Here is a 17,583-nt window from a genome sequence, read left to right as displayed (position 1 = left end):
CACACTTGAGTTTTCAGCTTTCGCACACTTTGAGGTTATTCCTAAATTTTTGCATTATAATGATAGTGCACTGTACAGTGTCCACTCCATGATAGCCCCCAACTTTGATCAACGTTTCAAAGTTTGGCCGTCATTGATCACCTCTGCAACAACTTTACTGAGGAGCAAGTCGGTAATCCACTTCAAGGGGAATCTTAAATTCTGGCAGCATCTGCCCAGTAAGAGTTATTTATTCTGCCTCCCAAAATTCCAAATATAAAGCGATATAAAAATGTAATGTGCCCAAAAATGTCAACTCGTCCAGCAAAAAACAACCCCTGACATAACTCTGCGGGCCAAAGTATGGAAAAATTATAGCTCTCAAAATATGATGATGCTTTTGCAATAAAAAAAATTTTCTGTGTGTGACAGCAGCCAAACATTAAAAAAAAAAAAAAAAAAAAAAAAAGATAAATCAGGTATCGGTGTAATTGCACCGAGCCGAAAAATAAAGTTGGCATATCACTTTTACTACACGAGGAACAGCATAAAAAATAAATAAAACCAATGTGATGAGTGCTTTCCCCGGGGTTTCAGTGTAAATCTCTGAAATACGTGATTCACATGGAACCCCCGTCAGAAGATTCCCTATAATGAGGCAGACGGAGGAACTGTGGACACCATAGGACTTGTGATACAGTAGTGTACGTCTTTTTAGGATTGCATAAAAGTCAGCCAAGGTTTTATGCACTTCTGAAAAGAAGGACACCGCTGAACAGAGGCAAGACGGAGTCCAGAGTAATTCTGCAGCCTTATTACAGTGAATGGATTCTTCAAGGGTTTTATCTGTCACGTCACTCGGAGATTTAGTTGGAAACCCCAAAGTGCTCAACATAGAGCAGTGGTTACACCAAGGTTACTTACCGGTAGCCGGTTTTTCCGGAGCCCATGACGGCACACATGAGAGAGGGGATCTGCCCAGTCAGGACAGGAACCCTACTGAAGATAAAAGGGCGGTACCTCTCCCTCGCTTCAGTTGGTTTACAGAGCATGAGAGGCCCCCCGGGTTAGTACACATGGTAAAACTATCACCACATTATATCTAACTAAAAAAACACCCAAACTATAGTGCACACCAAAGGAGTGAAAAGGGGGGGAATATACAGGTGCCGTCATGGGCTCCGGAAAAACCGGCTACCGGTAAGTAACCTTGGTGTTTTCCCGTCTCCCATGACGCCACACATGAGAGACTTTTGTAGAATAAGACACCTTAGGGAGGGACCACCGCTTGCAGCACCCTTCTACCAAAGGTTAGGTCAGTAGAGGAAGACAGATCAAGTCGATAGTGCTTAAAAAAGGTGGAAGGTGAGGACCAAGTAGCGGCTTTACAAATTTGTTCAATTGATACCTCAGCCTTCTCTGCCCAGGAGGTAGCCATGGCTCTGGTGGAGTGAGCCTTGATGCCTTCTGGAACCGGAGCGCCACTTGCGGAGTAGGATAACATAATGGCCTCCCTGATCCATCTGGCAATGGTACTCTTAGCTACCCCGTGCCCTTTTCTACTACCCAGAAAGGCTACAAAAAGGGACTGATATTTCCTCCACTGACTAGTTACTGACATATATTGTAATATGGCTCTTCTTACATCTAATGTATGGAACTTTTGCTCCCCAGGGTTTCTAGGATTGTTACAGAACGATGGCAAGGAGATCTCCTGAGTCCTATGAAACTTTTGGACTACCTTGGGGAGATAGGCCGGGTCTGGTCTTAGAAAAACTCGGTCATCCAAGATCTGTGTATATGGAGGACATATAGACAGAGCTTGAAGGTCGCTGACTCTTCGGGCTGATGTTAAGGCTACCAGTATGACAGTTTTAAGTGTAAGTAGCTTTGGTGACAGTTCTAGTAGTGGTTCAAAGGGGTCTTTGGTTAAGGCCTCTAAGACTAGGTTGAGGTCCCAGGGTGGTATCTTTGGGATAATGACCGGCCTTGACCTGCCACAGGACTTTATGAATCGGGACACCCACCTATTGGCTGCTAAGTTGCAGTTATATAGGGGGCCCCCAAAGCTGAGACTTGAACTTTGAGTGTGTTAGTGGCTAACCCCAGTTGTAGCCCCGACTGTAAGAACTCTAGGATAGGTCCCACTTGCACTACATCCCCCAAGGGTTCCCCCAGGAAGTCTAGGAACTTTTTCCCGTTCTACCGTAGATTTGGGATGTTATAGGTTTCCCACTTTTCAACAGGGTGGAGACTAACCCTGGAGAGAATCCCTGGCAACTCAGTAGCGCCCTCTCAAATTCCAGGCTGCTAGATGGAAGCCCTTCACCTGAGAGTGGACCACTGGTCCCTGGGAGAGCAGGTCTGGAATCTTCGGTAGTATCCATGGATCTGTCACTGACATAAGCCTCAGAAGGGAGAACCAAGGCCTTCTCGGCCAAAACGGAGCTATAAGAATTATTCTCGCTCGATCCTCCCTGATTTTCCTGACCACTACTGGGATCATTGTTATCGGTGGAAATGCATAGGCCAGGATGAACTTCCAGGGTATTTGTAGGGCATCTACTGCGAAGGGGTTTTCCCTTGGGTTTAGTGAGCAGAACTTCCTGACCTTCCGGTTGTGTGCGGTAGCGAACAGGTCTATTTATGGTTTGCCCCAGGCCTGAACTATTTGTTGGAAGACTTGGGGGTTTAGGGACCATTCCTCTTGTCTTAGGTGCCTGCGACTCAGGAAGTCTGCCTGTATATTTTCTGCCCCCTTTATGTGCAGTGCTGTGATGGATAACAGATGTTGTTCTGCCAGCTGGAAGAGTAGATCTGATATTTGCATGAGGCCCCGAGATATCGTTCCCCCCTGGTGATTGATGTAGGCTACTACTGCTTGATTGTCCGTCATGACCCGGGTGTGGCGGCCCCGAAGTAAGGGAAGGAAATGTTTCACGGCTTTTTCCACTGCCCATAGTTCTTTTACATTTGAACTGTGATCCCTTTCTAGCGAGGACCAGGTCCCCTGTATTGAGTGGGATCTCAGGTGTGCTCCCCATCCTGTGGCACTCGCGTCTGTTGTAATGATGTATTCGACTGGTTTTTGCCACGGGACACCGGCTGTTAGATTCTATTCTACAGTCCACCAGAGCAGGGAATCTCTTACAGCCACTGAGAGACGTAGTTTGCCTTCTAAATGCCCTTTTAATTGTTTCTGTGCTGACAGAACTTCCCACTGTAGTTGCCTTAAGTGGTACTGCGCCCATGCTACTGCGGGTATGCATGATGTCAACGAGCCTAAAAGGGACATTGCGTTCCTCAGTGTCATATTTGGCCTTTGTATTGTTGTGCGAGCTAGGCCCCTTATCTTGGTCACTTTGCTCTCTGGTAGGAGGCAGCGTTGTTGCTCGGAGTCCAATATCAACCCTAGGAAGGATTGCTCTTTTACTGTGGTTATCCTTGACTTGGGGATGTTTACTATCCATCCTAGTCCTACTAGAATTGCTATCACTTCCTTCACTTGATGTGTGCAGTGGGACTCCGACCTCCCTATTACCAGAATGTCGTCTAGGTATAGGACAATCACTATGTCCCTGGAACGCAGAAAAGACATTACTTCGGCCATCACTTTGGTGAATACTCTGGGGGCTGTAGACAGGCCAAATGGAAGGGCTGCGTACTGGTAGTGTTTCACCTGCCCCTGGACATAGAGCTCTACTCTCAAATATTTTTGATACTCCCGATGAATTGGGATGTGATAGTAGGCATCTTTTAAGTCTATCACTGCCATGAGGCAATGCTGGAACAGGATCTTTGTGGCCGTGTTGATGGACTCCATTTTGAAGGAGCAATTGTCTACCCACTGATTGAGTCTCCTCAGGTTGACAATGGTTCTCCAAGAGCAGTCTGGTTTTTGTATTAAGAAGAGGGGGGAGTAGAACCCCCTTCCTTCTTCTTGCACTGGGACTTCCCGTAGGACTTGTTTTCTCACTAGTCCCAAGACTTCCGTCTCCAGGGCCAGCTGTTGCTCTTGGGCTTTCCTTCTGGGTGTCATTATGAAGGTATGCCTGGGCGGACGGATGAATTTTATTTTTAAGCCGTCCTTGATTATATTTAGGACCCATGTACTGGGGGAGATATTTGCCCAGGCGGAAAGGAAGAGAGAAAGCCTTCCCCCTACCTCCGGCCCAATGTCATTGGGGAGATTTTTTGGAGGAAGTGGAGGGCCCTTTAAACATATAGCCCGATCCTCCTCTTTCTTTAAAGTCCTAGCTTTTTCTATCTCCCGGGGGACGACCCCTGTTAAATCTCCTCCTCCGAAAGGGCTGCTTTTTAGGTTCTCCCAGAAATCGGGGAAAGCTTTTCTTCCTATCCCCCGCATGTTCCAAAATCTCTCCTAGTTTTTTCCCGAAGAGGAATTGGCCATCGCATGGAATGGAACATAACCTATGCTTTGATGGTAAATCTCCGGGACACCCTTTAAGCCACAGGGCTCGTCTTGCCGCGTTTGACAGGCTTGCTGCCCTAGCTGTCAATCTTGCGGAGTCTGCAGAGGAATCTGCTAGGAAAGCCGCTGCTCCGTGCACCAGTGTCAAATTAGCCAGAATTTCGTCCCTAGGAACTCTATCCTTGATCTGGTCCTCTATTTGTTGCAGCCAGACCATGAGGGCACGAGCGGTACAGGTACTAGCTATCGCTGGTTTCAATCCACCTGCTGAAGCTTCCCAGATGTGCTTCAGGAAACCGTCTGCTTTTTTGTCAGGCGGGTCTTTCAACACGCCAGAGTCCTCTAATGGTAGGGATACCTTTTTTGAGGATCTGGCTACGGCCCCATCAATTTTTGGGACTTTTTCCCAGGCTTCTGAATCCTTCTGCTCAAAAGGGTACCTCCTCTTTGATGCGGTAGGTAAGCCCCCTGACCTCTCCGTTTTTTTCCATTCCCTGTCAATTAGCGCTTTTATTTTATCATTTACAGGGAAGGTACGTTTTCGTTTTTCCTCCAGTACTCCAAACATTACATCCTCTAATGATTTGGGAGCTTTTTCCTCTTTAAGGCCCATTGTAGCCCTAATCGCTCTGACCAGTTTTTCCACATCCTCTGTTGGGAAACATGGACGGCCGCCTATATCGCTGTCCGAGGAGGATTCTGAGGACTGAGTAGAGGAAGAGGAAGTGGAGGGGGACAAGGATATATCCCGCCCCTTCTGCCTTGGCGAGGCCTCTGAATCGGAGCTTCTTCTACGATCTCTTTTATCTTTCTTTTTAAGGGCTGCCTTTAGGGAACCTTTCACCTCCTGTTGAATTAAGTGTTTAAGGCTAGTCACCAAATCAGGGGTCTCCTCCTGTATAGTTTTATTTATACAGTCAGCGCAGAGGTCTTTCTGCCACTGATCTGCCAGCGGGTGTTTACATAGGGCGCATTCTCTATTTTTGGTTTTGCTGCTGGCCTTCCTCGACCCCTAGTGATCAGAGAAAATGGAACCCCGTTACCATAAGGGTGACATTCACGTAGATCACTCACCACCGCTGTCAATCAGGGGTACTGATCTCGGAGGCTCCTCAGATGCACTCGTGACGTTTCTCCTGGACGTCTCAGAGTCATGCCGATTGCGTTTATGACTGCCGCTCCCACCACTCGAGCGACTGCTCCTGGTATGTTGGCGGCTCGGCCTGGCATCTGGCGAGAGGTCTTTCTGCTGACGCTGCTGTCACTGCTGCTGACGCTGCTCGTCTTGCCCCACTTCCATCATGAAGTCTTGGGCATGAGTGCGTCTTCTGTGGTCATCCCCCTTTTGTAAGGGGGATCCACTGCACTCTCCGCCTCCTCCGGTTACCCCACAGCCCCTCCCCCCCGCCATGCCGCCGGGATCTCATTTCGCCGGCCGGCGTTATTTGCTATGGGCGCTGCCATCTTGGATTGCCGGCGCCGCCTCCCGACGTCATGCAGGCACGCCCCCTCCCAGCGTGCCCTGCGTGTGACGTCAGGGGAGCGCGACCTGGAAGTGGCCGTTCCCTGACGCTCCTGGATGCGGCAGAGGGGGAGAGGGCGGCGCGGCAGCCATGGCAGAGCCCCAGGACCCCAGGCCGTGCTGCTCCTGCGCCCGCTCGGACGCTGAGCCCCCGGGGGACCCGCGGACGGCGCTTCCCTCCCCCGACGCACGGCACCCAGGACCCTGCCTGTTCTTCCACGCCGGCACGAGAGAGGGGCAGGTACGTCTTCAGTACACGGGTCCCTGTCAGGACAGGAAACCCAACTGAAGCGAGGGAGAGGTACCGCCCTTTTATCTTCAGTAGGGTTCCTGTCCTGACTGGGCGGATCCCCTCTCTCATGTGTGCCGTCATGGGAGACGTGAAAAAATGTGATCCTAAAGGTTATGTAAAATGTACCCAATAAAAGCTTCAATGCAATTCACAAAAAATCAAGTCCCCACTTAGGTCCGTCATCTGTTGATGGAAATATAGGGGCTTCCACGTTACTGGTAGCACAAAGGCTCTGAAAAAGCTAAATGACTTCTCTCCCCTCAAAAGAAATCAGGAAATTCCGCGCTCCCAAATCCAAATGCCCCCCTCCCCCCAATCTGAGCCCCACAGTGATCCTAAACCACATATAGTGTCCACATATTTGGCATTTCTGAAGCGATGAGTCATTACAACAGCAGTTTGCAATTTTCACTCGGTAACATTCATTGCTGCTTGTAAAAACATTCATGGAGTCAAAATTGTCACAATACCTGCAGATAAATTTCTAAAGGGTGTGGTGTAGTGACCACTATGTCCGCTAGGGGGCGCTGTGTGGGTGTCCTAGGACAAACGGATAGCCTTGTCCAGAGTGGTAACAGGAGCAGGGTGATAAAGGATCATTTTGTATCTCAAGGTGGGTGGCCTTGGGATGGAGGCTTGCTTATGTGCTGATCAGCAGAGCTGATCTTTCGCTCAAATGTGTCAGGGAGAAGTCTCCAGGTAACTGGTGAGACGGGCGTCCCAGTTACCTACAAACCCACCCAAGGGGTATGTTTAAGAATGCTATTATGTGTATGAGTGGTTGAAGGACCTGTGATGAGGTCATAACCATGTGACCCGGTGGGTGTGGCTACGGACCATATAAGGTGGCCAGGGTTGGTCACATGGAGTGAATGCTTGGACCTGGTTGGTCCGTTTTGGAAGGTCCCGTCTGAGGGGGATGGGGCTGTCTTCCTGACAGCAAGTGAATGCTGTGTTTAATGGCTGCATGTGCCTGATAGTTTCCTGGAGGGAATGAATGTCTGCAGTATGGAGAAGCAGCCATGAGGGAAACCCTTAGAGGGGATATAACTGTGAGGCTAAGAGAGCCTGCGTATGGCATAACCTGTGTGACCACAGGGATAACAGAGGGAAGCTCTGTCATGGACGCTATGCTGTTAATATGAACTTTATGTTGCAGGTCATGGTTTAGGATGCCTAAATAAACCGCATGGACTGTGATTGTTTTATGGAAAACCTATGCCGGATGTGATTTATTGGCTGCCAAGCGAGTATCCCCTACCCGAATGACAGCGCTACCTTACAAGGGGTATAATTTCCAAAATGGGGTTACATGAGGGAGGAATTCTTCTCTTCTAGCACTTAAGGATTCTGTATATGAAATCCACAAACTATTCTCGCAAAATTTGCGCTCCAGGAGACAAATAGCCCTCTGCCCCTCCGGAGTCTCTCTGTATTGCCACGTTCAGTAGAAATTGTTGGACAAATTGTGGTGCCATTTTTACCCACTTCTTGTGTGAAAATGTAAAACATGAGGCTAAAACAAAATTTTGGTGGTAAAAAAAATTTTTCTTCACTGCCCAATGGTATAAAATTCTGTGACACACTTGTGGCCAATATGATCACTGCTTCACTAGATAAATTCATTGGGGAGTGTAATTTATATAATAGGGGTTTCTGATGTTCTAGCGTGTCAGGGGCTCTCAAAGTGGGTCATGGCACCCACAAACCATAACAGTAAAATCTGCACTATAATATGGCGTTCCTTCCCTTCAAAGCTTTGCACTGTGCCTGAAAAATAATTCCCGATTACATGTAGGATATTGGTGCACTGAGGAAAAAATGGACCTCAGCTTTGTGCAAAAAAATTTTTTTTATTAGCCCCTAGAAAAATTTAAAACTTTGGGTAAGACATTTTAGTGGTAAAAATGTAATTTATTCTTCACTGCTCAATGGCATAAAATTGTGTGAGGCAGAAGTGGTGTCAATATTATTACTGCACCCCTAGATGAATTAATTAGATAGCGTGGTTTGTAAAATGAGACCACATATTGGGGGAGTTTCTGTTGTTCTGGCTCCTCAAATGCTCTGTCAATGTGACATGGCACCCTCAAACAATTACAGCAAAACCTAAACTCCAACATGGCGCTTCTTCCCTTTGGGAGCTTTGAAATGTGCCTTAAAAGTTGTGTTAACCCACATATGGGATATCGGCATACTCACGACAAATTTCACAACAAACTGTATGGTGAAATGTCTCCTGTTACACTTATGAAAGTGCAAAATTTGGGGCTAAAAACATTTTTTGGGGAAAATGTAATTTTCTTTTATTTTCATTGCTCAAGGTTATAAACTTCTGTGAGCACCTTAGGGCTCAAAGTGCTCTCCATACATCTAGTTTAGTTCTCTAAGGGGTCTAGATTCCAAAATGGCTTCACTTGTGGGGGATTTTTACTGTTTAGACACATCAAGGGCTCTCCAAATGCAACAAGGTGTCCGCTAATTGTTCCTGCAAATTTTGCATTCAAAAAGTCAAATGGCGCTCCTTTCCTTCCGAGCTCTCCCATGCGCCCAAACAGTGGAATTCCCCCACATATGTGGTATCGGCATGGTCAGGAGAAATTGCACAAAAAAATTTCAGGTCCATTTTTCCAGGTACCCTTGTGAAAATAAACATTTTTGGGTCTAAATAAATTTTTGGTGAAAAAAAAAGTTTTTTTCTTCCCACGTTCCAAAAATTCATTTGAAGCACCTGAAGGGTTAATAAACTTCTTGAATGTGGTTTTGAGCACCTTCACGTGTGTAGTTTTTAGAATGGTGTCAGTTTTGGGCATTTTCTATCATATAGACCCCTTGGAGTTACTTCAAATGTGAGCTGATCCCAAATATTGATGGGAAAAATGAGTAATCGATGGTCAACTTAACCCTTATACTTCCTAACAAAAAATTAATTAAAAAAATTGTGCTGATGTAAAGTAGACGTGTGAACTGTTACTTATTAACTATTTTGTGTGACATATCTACCTGATTAAAGGGCATGAGAATTTAACCCCTTTTTCCCCAAGGGTGGTTTGCAAGTTAATGACCAGGCCAATTTTTACAATTCTGACCACTGTCCCTTTATGAGTTAATAATTTTGGAACGCTTCTTTGGATCCTGGTGATTCTGACATTGTTTTCTTGTGACATGTTGTACTTCATGATAGTGGTAAAATTTCTTTGATAATACTTGCGTTTGTGAAAAAAAAACGGAAATTTGGCAAAAATTTCTCAATTTTCCAACTTTGAATTTTCATGCTCTTAAATCACGGAGATATGTCACACAAAATACTTAAGTAACATTTCCCACATGTCTACTTTACATCAGCACAATTTTGGATTATTTTTTGTTAGGAAGTTATAAGGGTTAAAAGTTGACCAGCGATTTCTCATTTCTACAACACCATTTTTTTTTAGGGACCACATCACATTTGAAGTCACTTTGAGGGGTCTATATAATAGAAAATACTCAAAAGTGACAATTCTAAAAACTGCATGCCTCAATGTGCTCAAAATTACATTCAAGTAGTTTATTAACCCTTCAGGTGCTTCACAGGAATGTTTGGAATGTTTAAAAAAAACCAAGGGTAACTGGAGAAATTGGACCCCAAAAGTTGATGTACAATTTGTCCCGAGTACGCTGATACTCCATATATGCAGGTAAACCACTGTTTGGGTGCATGGCAGAGCTCGGAAGGGAAGGAGCGCCATTTGACTTTTCAGTGCAAAATTGGCTGGAATTGAGATCGTACGCCATGTCGCGTTTGGAGAGCCCCTGATGTGCCTAAACAGTGGAAACCCCCCAATTCTAACTCCAACCCTAATCCCAAAACACCCCTAACCCTAATCCCAACCCGAACCCTAATCCCAACCCTAACTTTAGCCCAAACCATAACCTTAGCCCTAACTCTAATGGGAAAATGGAAAAACATTTTTTTTATTTTATTATTTTTCCCTAACTAAGGCTGGTTTCACATTTGCGTTTTTTTGCGCTGGAAAAAAACGCATACGTGCGCATGCGTTTTTTCCCCTATATTTAACATGGGTGCGCATACCTGCGCGCTGGCATGCGCACGTATGCGATTTTCATGCGCTGCGTTTTTTTGGGGTGTGCGTTTGTATTTTCCAGACGCAGCATGTTGCATTTTTTGGCCCTGCAAAAAAGTGCATGCGCACGTATGCGCACGTTTTGCGCTAAAAATGGCCATTATAGCCTATGGATGCGCATACGTGCGCACTGGCATGCGCATGTAAGCGTTTTTTTAGCGCTGCGTTTTTTTGGTGGTGTCCACTTGTTGTACTAGTTATAATCTTCTAAAGTCAAAAAAAAAAAGTCTATATAAAGGAGGTGCCTGCCAAAACTCTGCCACTACTACACTGACAGATTGGAGAGCAGACTGTCAACAAGGAACCCATCTTCTATCAGCGAAGAATGTGAGTATATTACATTATATGCCTGTCCTTTTAAATTATGTATGTACTAATGATTTTTATTATTTTTACATGCAGTATGTCTTCAGAATCCGAGTATTCCCCATCGCGGCAGGAACTGGCGCAAGCAGACCGTGAGGTGATTATTTTCGTGCATCTGGTAAGTATATCTGCTGCTTCTCCAAATCTCTTACGTTTTTTTCAACTTTTTTAAGACATCGTCATCATCATCTTCTGCGGACGGGACTAGTGAGGGCGAAGAGCAGGAGCAGCGAAGCCAAGTCCCGGTGGTGATACGGAATGTATGTATCAAATGATTTGTAATGTTCTTTATTTTTTATCTTCTATTTTTACTCTTTTTTATGTTTCTTTTTTTGTAACTTTTTATTCAATTTAAATTTGATTATTCTAATGAATGTGTTTTGTCTAGGTTCCACAACGGGATGAAGACGTCTACCTGGATAATGAGCAGCTCATCAGCCTGGTCCAGGAGCGTTCGCCGTTGTGGGACAGCCGTGACCGGCTGCACAAGGACATTGTGGTGACCCGGCGGCTATGGAATGAGGTGGCCGCAGCGTTGATGGATGGCTGGGACAGCGCCACAGCATCCTCCAAAAAGGCGTTTAGTGAGTATTTCCCTGCTCTGTATTGTGCCGCAGTGACTGTTGTCCTTGACGGCACTGTTGGGTTTCGTGCTAGGCATATTCTAGCAGGAAACCCAACAGTGTCATCGGGGTCTACAGTGACTGCTTTGAGTATTGTATTGCTACATTGTGCCGCAGTGACTGTTGTCCTTGACGGCACTGTTGGGTTTCGTGCTAGGTGTATTCTAGCAGGAAACCCAACAGTGTCATCGGGGTCTACAGTGACTGCTTTGAGTATTGTATTGCTACATTGTGCCGCAGTGACTGTTGTCCTTGACGGCACTGTTGGGTTTCGTGCTAGGTGTATTCTAGCAGGAAACCCAACAGTGTCATCGGGGTCTACAGTGACTGCTTTGAGTATTGTATTGCTATATTGTGCCGCAGTGACTGTTGTCCTTGACGGCAATGTTGGGTTTCGTGCTAGGTGTATTCTAGCAGGAAACCCAACAGTGTCATCGGGGTCTACAGTGACTTGTTTGAGTATTGTATTGCTATATTGTGCCGCAGTGACTGTTGTCCTTGACGGCACCGTTTTTTTTTTTTTAACAACAGTGGACAAAGTCCGAACACGTTGGCGTTCGATCAAGGACCGCTTCAACAGTGATGTTCGTGCTGAGGGCCAGGTTCGCAGTGGATCTGCGTCAAGGACCAGAACTAGATACCGTCACTATCACGCGTTGCAGTTCCTAAGACCGGTCCTTGCCACGAGATCGTAAGTATTATAAATTTTGGGTTTTTATTTTTATTAATCTGTGTTTTTCTAATCCACAGCTGATGCTTCTTGTAAAGGCATGGTAGTAATGATTTTCCTTTCTTCCACAGCACCTGGAGCAGCACCCTGCAACCTGGCCCTGGAGCGGTCCTTCCTCGGACGTCCTCTGACCCGTCCCAGCCATCCGACAGCCAGGAAGCACCTTGCAGGTCAACCACACACACAGCTGGTGACCAGGAAGCTGGGCCATCAGGTGTTCCCCTGTCCCAGGTCTCTGCCACTGGTTATGCGGGCACTACCCGCCAGCGGCAGAGGGCCTTGGACAGGAATGTCTTGCCCGAGTTTATGCATTTGAGCGAGGCCTTTAATTCCAGCCTCAAGTCACTGTCCGACAGAGTTGAAAGCGGTTTTGCACTCATGGAACGTGGTTTTAACCACTTTGAACACCGCTTCAATTCTGTAGAACAGCGCCTTGACCGTCTGGAGGCCGACCTCAACAGACCAGCACACCATTTTTTTAGTAAGATTGAAAAGGGCATGGCGGAACACCTTAGTCCTGAGCAACAGCTGAATGTGCTGCAGGCCTGCAACAATGCTTTCTTGCAGGCTATGCAGCATAATCGGTACGGTCAGCAGTCAGTGGTGTCATTTCCACCTGTGCCACCATTGACTCGCTTCACCTCACTACCGACTTGTGCTGCATACCACTGCACGGACACCTCTATTCAAAGCCAGGACACCCACCGTTACACCACCACAAGTCTGAGTGCAGCTGGTCACTTCACCGACACCACCATGGCAAGCGCTGCTCCTGTCTGGAGCACCACCGCCACTCCCATGCAGGCGTGGAGCTCAGCCACCACTAGGCAAACATGGAACAGCCCTGCCGCTACAACAACATGTAGTAGCTCTGCCACCACCACTCTGCAAACCTGGACCATCACTGCCGCCACCAGTCCTCCTGCAAGGACGAGCACTGCCAACGAAGAGCAGCAGCAGCAGCCACCTCAGCAGCAGCAGCCACCTCAGCAGCAGCAGCCACCTCAGCAGCAGCCACCTCAGCAGCAGCAGCAGCCACCTCAGCAGCAGCAGCAACCACCTCAGCAGCAGCAGCAGCCACCTCAGCAGCAGCAGCAGCCACCTCAGCAGCAGCAGCAGCCACACCAGCAGACGGGGGACCTACATTCAATATTTGCCCCTAGTTCAAGGCGAAATCTATCAAGGCGGGCATTGGGCCAAAGTCGGTCCAGGCACACAAGCCTACGGCGACATGCCATTACAACTAATGTACCTGAACAGATTTCCTCTCCTCCAAGTGTTCCTAGTTTAATTCCGTTAACTGGACTACCTTCCCCCACAAGTTTTGTTGCCCCTTCCCCTCAAACACCGTCTTCAACTGCAAGTGTTGCATATTCCCTGCACACCCCCAAATTGAAACCATCTGCCCCCAAACGCCGGAAAAAATAATTTTTTGGTTTATTTTTGTGATTAAAAATAAATTTACATTTGTGGTTCACCATTACAAAGTTTCATTAATGTTGTTTGCGCCGCTCACACACACTGATGGGTAAATACATGTTAAAAACCAACCCAAGGCCTAGTATAGTCATATGTGAAATAACACGGACTAGTATAGTCATACCAAGGCCTAGTGTAATAACTCGAGTTTTACCAACTTGGATCTGGTTTCATGAAAAACAAACTGTTGAAACTTGTCTTAAAAATAAGTTTCTTTCTAGTTTCACCAGTTTGTTTTTTGTGAAACAAGATGCTAGTTGTTAAAAATCGAGTTATTACAGTAGGCCTTGGTATGACTATACTAGGCCGTGGTATTTCACATATTACTATACTACTAGCCCCAAGGCCTACTATACTCATATTTGAAATACCACGGCCTAGTGTAGTCATTACAAGGCCTAGTGTAATAACTCTAGTTTTACCAACTAGAATCTGGTTTCATGAAAAACAAACTGTTGAAACTTGTCAAGTTTCACCAGTTTGTTTTTCGTGAAACAAGATCCTAGTTGGCAAAAATCGAGTAGGCCTTGGTATGACTATACTAGGCCGTGGTATTTCACATATGACTATACTAGTAGGCCCAAGGCCTACTATACTCATATTTGAAATACCACGGCCTAGTATAGTCATTCCAAGGCCTAGTGTAATAACTTGTAAGTTGGAATGGAGCAGATTACATTCATCCACTCAATGCTGACTTGTATTCCCCATGGACTTTCATTGGGGTTGGGTTTTGAGGGTTGTGTTTTGAGAAAATCACATACTTTTTTTTCAACTAGTTGCACAATTTTCTCTTGAAAAAAATTGGTTTCCTGATTCATGGCCTGCAGCTTTGCTCGTTCCAATATATTTCACGCAGACTAGCAATGCTGCATTTTAACTCATATGTGTATTTACCTGCCCAGGTGTGTGAACATCAAAAAATTCAGTTATACATGGGAAGTTTTTTATTTAATTGGAGTTTAAAAAATATAGTGCACTCAGTAATGGTATCAAATAAGGTTTTTTATTACCATAAACAAACAAAAACATTACACCATTTCATCTTGCCAGTGCACCCGTCCTACATCAGAAATAAAGTAGGCCGCAAATTGGTCCCTCATTTGGCCAACTTCAACGGATGACCTGAGAGTGTGCTGAGTGAATTCAGGCAATGGGTTAGGAGCATCATCGTCCAGTTCAAAGGTCGGGTGCTCTTTAGCCATCACAAAGTTATGTAGAACCACACAGGCCTTCACCACCTCATCGACTGTTTCAAGTTTAAGATTAATGGCCGTGCCCAGAATTCGCCATCTGGAGACAAGAATCCCAAAAGCACACTCGACAGTTCTTCTGGCCCTGGTCAGCCTGTAATTAAATATTTTTTTGGTGTGGTCCAAGTCCCGGCTGGAGTAGGGTTTCAGTAAGTTTCCGCACATTTGAAAAGCCTCATCGCCAACCATTACAAAGGGCAGTGGCGGAGCTTCGGTGTGAGGAAGAGGCCGCGGCATAGGGAAATTAAATTGGTTGCCATACAACCTCCGGCCCATGTCTGAGTTTTTAAAAGCCTGTGAGTCATTACCACGGCCAAATGCTCCAATGTCCACTGCTACAAACATACATCCGGCATCCGCAATCGCAATGAGTACTATTGAAAAGTACTTTTTGTAATTATAGTACTCAGATCCCGTTCTTTGGGGTTTGATGATCCGTATGTGTTTACCATCAACAGCTCCCAAACAGTTGGGAAAATTGCATACTGTCCAGAATTTGTCAGCAATTTCCATCCACTTTTCAGCGGTGGGCAGGGGCATAAATTCTGGACAAAGAACATTCCAGAGAGCCCGGCAGGTGTCAGCAACAATTCCAGACAAGGTAGAGATTCCAATACGGTACTGGAAGTGTAGTGAAGATAGGGTTTCTCCAGTCGCCAGGAATCTGTGAACAGACAAAGAAGTAAAATTAATATTTATGTATATTATTTTAAAAAACTATAAAATAAAATATTAGTACATTCACGAAAACTAATTACCCAAGGTTTTGAATACTAAATTTAAAAAAAAAACATCAGACCGCACCCCTTGGTTTTTAAAACATACCGTAATGTCACCAGTAGCCGTTCCTCAGGAGGAATCGCACGACGGAGCTGTGTGTCCTGTCTCCGGATGGATTGTTGGACACGAGCAAGCAAATCCATGAAACTTTCGTGGGACATCCGGATATAATCTGTAAATTTCTCCGGGTTTGACTGGAGCTCGCTGTAGAGGGTGTGGTATGCCCCACGGCTCTCCCGGAGTTCAACAATCGGATGTATCCACATACGCCGCCGTCTTCGCTGCCTCTCTCTCTTCCTTTGTTCATGGCAAGCAACTGCATACGCCTGAGCCATCGCGATGTCCAAATCCAAGTTGAAGTGAAAACTCTTCCAGCGCAGATCCATGGTCACGAGAAGAATCAAGCAAATGTGAAGAATACTGTAGACAGTGTCTATATATTAACATACCACACCCACAATGAAGTCCCATTGGTCTTGTGTGTTGTTGAATGGTTGTTTTTTCTTTTTTGTGGGGTTTTTCCAAAATCTGTAAAAAAACGCAAACGCACAAAAAACGCATACAAACGCGCAAAAACGCTGCGTTTTTTTCCTGCATGCGCATAAAAATGCTTGAAAAAAACGCAGCGTTTGTATGCATTTGTATGCGTTTTTTCAATGCGTTTTTTTGCGGGAAAAACGCACTGCAAAAAAAAGCAAGTGTGAAACTAGCCTAAGGGGGTGATAATGGGGGGGGTTTGATTTACTATTTATAGCGGGTTTTTATGTTTGGCAGCTGTCACACACTAAAAAAGGGAATTAGACCTACCGGTAATTCTGTTTCCAGTAGTCCCTCAGGACAGCACCATGGAGGAAGTCCTCCCTTGACCTATAGCGGGACAGGATCACAGAGAGGTTTAAAAGGTCGCTCCCCCCTCCAGTGTTTTTTCAAAGTACCACCGAGGATGGATGGAAATGGTCCAAACGCCCCCTTACAAACGCATCTATAAGAGACCATTTAATAGCTTCATCCTAGTCTGGAGCCATGGCGACCTGACGGACGAACGATCCGCTGGAAGATTGATCCCGTGCAAGCCTGAAGACAAACATAAGGGAGGGAATTAAGGGTGCTGTCCTGAGGGACTACTGGAAACAGAATTACCGGTAGGTCTAATTCCCTTTTTCCATTTCGTCCCTCCGGACAGCACCATGGAGAATACCAAAGGAAAGATCCCAGGGTGGGTACAGAAACCCAAGGACCAAAGTCCCAGGCAAGAGCCAGACCACATATAGATATGATCTGCAAGATCAAAGAAATATAGATGTCTAAAGAAAAGCGTAAAGATAAACACCGTAGTGAGTGTCTGATCTATGTCTATAATGGCCAATTTCAGTATGAATGTGGTAAACAAGGTATGCAGCAGAAACAGTGAAACACACCCGCCGTGCCCCCAATACCAATAACGAACAGCCGTGAATTATAGTTGTTGTGATAGATACTTAAAAAAACACCGCAGCCACAGAATAGGTTTAAAAACCTTATTGCCCAGCAAAGTATGGTGATAGCCGCAGCCACAACACCATGAGGACTGTACGGACCAGTAATCCGCTGCATGTGGTTAACGACAAAAGGCTGTTCCTTCGTTGGTCCTCCTGGGCTAAGGTTAAACCCTGGTTAGAGATCAGCTTACCATAGTACAAGGAAATCTGCAAGACAGAGACCCCAGACTGCGGGAAGATCAAACCAATAAGTTAGTACATGGATACAATGGGCAGAGCATTGGGATGCACATACACTACTCATCCAGGAGATCACATCTATTCCGAACCCTTTGATGTCTAAACCCCCAAGTAAGGGTTGATTATTATTGAAGCTAAGGAAATATGCTATCTGGCAGGTAATATCTCCTGCCATTACCCACACATGGCTTCTTATTAGAAGTACTGAAAGGGAAACGTGGATCACGCCTGTTTTACCTACAGTATGTTAGATACAGGGAGTCTGAACTCTGGAATCGATGAAAG

At 45.8% G+C, this 17,583-nt stretch overlaps 2 protein-coding genes across 6 annotated transcripts in view; one reads left to right on the top strand and one right to left on the bottom strand.

The window, feature by feature from the left end:
• TEX10 (testis expressed 10) overlaps positions 1-17,583 on the bottom strand; it is a 721,463-nt gene that overhangs the window by 123,392 nt on the left and 580,488 nt on the right. The window lies entirely within an intron of this gene.
• LOC141059644 (uncharacterized) lies at positions 11,854-13,619 on the top strand. The gene is made up of 2 exons (XM_073555733.1): positions 11,854-12,029; positions 12,140-13,619. Exon 2 carries the CDS (start codon positions 12,375-12,377, stop codon positions 13,494-13,496), a length of 1,122 nt encoding a protein of 373 aa, XP_073411834.1. The 5' UTR covers positions 11,854-12,029; positions 12,140-12,374; the 3' UTR covers positions 13,497-13,619.

The sequence above is a fragment of the Dendrobates tinctorius genome, unplaced genomic scaffold (assembly GCF_039654945.1).
Source record: "Dendrobates tinctorius isolate UK_male_01 unplaced genomic scaffold, ASM3965494v1 ptg000229l, whole genome shotgun sequence".
NCBI lineage: Eukaryota > Metazoa > Chordata > Amphibia > Anura > Dendrobatidae > Dendrobates > Dendrobates tinctorius.
The sequence above is the reverse complement of the archived record's forward strand: the minus strand, read 5'-3'. Positions and strand labels throughout refer to the sequence as shown.

What these genes read in the sequence shown, in the direction of transcription:
- LOC141059644 (XM_073555733.1), top strand. Translation starts at nt 12,375, where the DNA reads ATGCATTTGAGCGAGGCCTTTAATTCCAGCCTCAAGTCACTGTCCGAC.